Source organism: Solanum lycopersicum, chromosome 3 (genome assembly GCF_036512215.1).
Source record: "Solanum lycopersicum chromosome 3, SLM_r2.1".
Classification (NCBI taxonomy): Eukaryota; Viridiplantae; Streptophyta; class Magnoliopsida; order Solanales; family Solanaceae; genus Solanum; species Solanum lycopersicum.
In genome coordinates, this window is record NC_090802.1 from 43,818,362 (window position 1) to 43,821,871 (window position 3,510).

Genomic DNA, 3,510 nt, shown 5'->3' on the forward strand with positions numbered 1-3,510 from the left:
GAAGTTCTTTAGGGATGAACCATACTTTTATAGGAGCTGTGCCGACGGGCTTATTCGGCGTTGTGTGCCAGAATGTGAGATGTTAAGTGTTTTAGAGGCATATCATTCCTTACCCGTTTGTGGACATCATAGTGGTATTCAAACCCCTCATAAGATATTAAAATGTGGTTACTATTGGACAACTCTTCATCAAGATTCTCATGAGTTTTCTAAAACATGTGATAGAAGCCAAAGAGATGCCGACATGTCAAGAAAGCAAGAGCTCGCTCTAAACCCCATTCTTGTGATTGAGTTATTGATGTTTGGTGTATTTACTTTATGGGTCCTTTTGTGAGGTATCAAGGAATGAAGTATATTTTTGTAGCGGTTGATTATGTATGTAAATGGGTGGAAGCTATCGCCCTCACAAACAATGAAGGGAAGAGTGCCACTACATTCTTGAAAAAGAATATATTCTCTCGATTTCAAAAACTGAATGTCAATTATTAATGATGGGGGATCCCACTTTTGCAACAAATTCCTCAATGTATTATTGGAGAAATATAGGGTTCTCCATAATGTTTCCACACCTTACCATCCTCAAAGTAGTGGGCAAGTTGAAGTGTCAAATGGAGAGATCAAACAGATATTATTAAAAACGGTAAATGCTAGTAGAACGGATTGGTCAAGAAGGCTTGATGATGCTATTTGGGCCTACCAGAATGCGTATAAGACTCCCATAGGTATGTCCCATACAAAGTTGTATATGGTAAACCTTGTAATCTTCCGGTTAAATTAGGGCATAAAGACATGTGGGCTATGAAGAAGTTGAAAAAGGACTGGAATGAAGCTGCAGAACTACGGTTAACTGGGTTGAATGAACTCAATGAATTATTCCTAAAAGCTTATGAAACATCAGCCTTCTACAAATAAAAGATAAAGAAGTACCATGACCTAAAAATTAAAAAACGAGACTTTATGGTTGGGGATTTGGTTCTTTTTTTCAATTCAGGGTTGTGCTTATTTTCGTGCATGCTCAAGTCCAAATAGACTGGGCCTTACTTGGTCACCCAACTATTCCCTCATGGAGAAATTGATACTCTTAAACTTACTTCTAAAATAATAATTAACGCGGTCGTATAGAGTAAAGAACCCAACTAATGAGGTTGGGATCGTTCCCACGAGGAAAATAATTCAGACTTAATTTTATTCTATTATTACTATTGTTTAGTCAATTATTTTCTTATAAAATAAAAGACAATAAAGGGGGGATTTTATATCTAAATTAATGAAAATAATTAACTAAATTATAGTAAACAACTAAGAGATTTATATCTTGGAGCTTAATCAATTAATAAAAGTAAGTAGGGCTTAAGTATACCCCACAGGTTCCTAACTTGATAATCCTAACTTTAAAAATTCTTTCCTAGTATCTTGCAGGTAAAGAGATAAGTTATGTATCTCTAAATCCTTGGTCCGAAATACAAAAAAATTCACTCTCACCTTGATCCGGCTATCTGTGTTGTTATACTAACCATTACCTTTACCTCATATTAAGCATTGCATTAGATATTTGAATAAGAGATTACCTCATACAAATCAACACTAGCCTATTTGATAGTATACAGTAAATATATGTTGAAAACTCTTTTTCTATTATCTACCTCCTTAGTCCGAAAAGTAGCGTTAAGGCGAGTTCTAATGTTTACCATCCGTTAAAAAGAATTCTAAACGAAAGAATTATCAATACATGGAAGACACTATTCTAGACTTGCTATATCAGTTAGATTTTACCTCATTATTCTCCCATGGTTCCCACAAGCCTAGTTATGGAGTTTATTAGTTACCCATAGTCATAATAACACTATCCATATATTTAATATAAGAATTCATGCACTTACTTTAATGAGAAAGAATAAAATTCAGAAAGTCGGTTGATTAATCAACAAAAGCACCAACAATCAATTTCAGAAAAAGTGTATCAATTAGTAATATTAATCCTTCAATACTTGAAAAAGAAAATTAAAACTTATCCAAAAGTCTAACTATTAAAAAGTCTAACCATCAAAATGTCAACTATCGAAAAGCCTAACTCTCCAAAGAGTCTAACTCTCCAAAAATGAGGTTTTTCGAGCTATTTATTAAAAAAACCTAATAAAAGAAGGATTGTAATTACAGAAAATCTGTCAAAACGCGTCCGAGTCGATGGATTTCGTGACGGACCGTCGTGGTCACGAATGGCCGTCATGGCCTCCGTCGTCCCTTACTTCACAAATTCTTCTGCTTCTTTCTTAATTACCCTTAAGGGACAGGTATGACGGACCGCTCCAAGCACTACGGTCCATCGAGCGTCTGCGTTCCATAATACTTAAATTTCTTGGAATTCGGATACCAGGACTACTCTTTGATCGTTGCCATGAACAAGGAAGATGGACCGTCATGGCTATGACGGCCCATCGTAGACTTCCTTAATCCAACACTAAGTCATACTTCCCCATCTTCCTTCAGCAGATTTACTACGATTCCACCTACGAACCGTCACCAGCTTGACGGACCTTGAAAAATTCAGTAAGTGGTCTCTTCAGCATTTCTTCACTCAAAATGGCTTTTTACACACACTAAACTTAAAGAAAAAGAATTAAAAATAGCGTGAAACAACGGTAAATCAACACCATCAACTTAAATTGGTTGTTTGTCCTCAAGCGACACACTATGCCTCACTACAAAATATTTGTACAAGAGTATATATATTTTAGCTTTCGCAATCATTTGGCTATTAATCACGGTCATTTTCATCATGTTTATGCATGTTATTACTGTTAGGCTTTAATTATGTGGAATCACACCATGACACAGACTCACATGGCACTGACACCTATCCATTTAAATTTCTCACCGAGGTGCTAATATTTTTGGTATTGCAACTAGTATCCCCACATCAAAACAACATCCTCATTTCTCACAAAATGATTTCAGTTTGAGTATAAGGATTAGTTTTAAACACTCACTCTAAGAACAAATTCACAACTCAATCATACATATTGCCATAAGCTTGCCTTTATCTTCACTACTTTAAATTCGCCGTACAACTCCTAGGATCACGATAGGACTTTTTTAGCTTGTAACAAAGGCTCGCGGTCAGGTATTGTATATTTAGGTATACTTCAGTGACTCTTTGCCCTCCTTGACATATCGTTTTAGCATCCTACCTTTTCATCTTTTTATTCCGCCCAATTTCATATTTTCTTTCACCTTGCTATTTTCCCTTCATTCTTCATTTGTGTAAGTGACTCTTTTCATTTCTTGCCTGTATTTATAATATTTTTTTTATTTCACTATTCTGTAAACTAGTTATTGAGTCACTTTACTTTTGGTCTTTCCCTGTCTTTTTTCTTTTAACCCCACTTTCAACGGCATTCCTCATAATAGGCACCCTCAACTCATGGCTTTGCCATGAGTAAAAGTACAGAATACCCAAAGTTGGGTCAAGCTCACGAAAGTGTTGTTTACTGCATTAGCCACCCTCAACTT

The 3,510-nt window shown here is 35.7% G+C and overlaps 1 protein-coding gene across 1 annotated transcript; it reads left to right on the forward strand.

The window, feature by feature from the left end:
* Window positions 1–475: 475 nt before the first annotated feature.
* LOC138347587 (uncharacterized) lies at window positions 476–912 on the forward strand. The gene is made up of 2 exons (XM_069295885.1): window positions 476–722; window positions 779–912. The coding sequence occupies exons 1-2, from the start codon at window positions 476–478 to the stop codon at window positions 910–912; spliced, it is 381 nt and encodes a 126-aa protein (XP_069151986.1).
* The last annotated feature ends 2,598 nt before the right edge of the window (window positions 913–3,510 follow it).

What these genes read in the sequence shown, in the direction of transcription:
- LOC138347587 (XM_069295885.1), top strand. Translation starts at nt 476, where the DNA reads ATGTCAATTATTAATGATGGGGGATCCCACTTTTGCAACAAATTCCTC. An exon ending in TGCGTATAAGACTCCCATAG is followed by an intron (nt 723 to 778) that starts GTATGTCCCATA and finishes CGGTTAAATTAG; the next exon opens with GGCATAAAGACATGTGGGCT.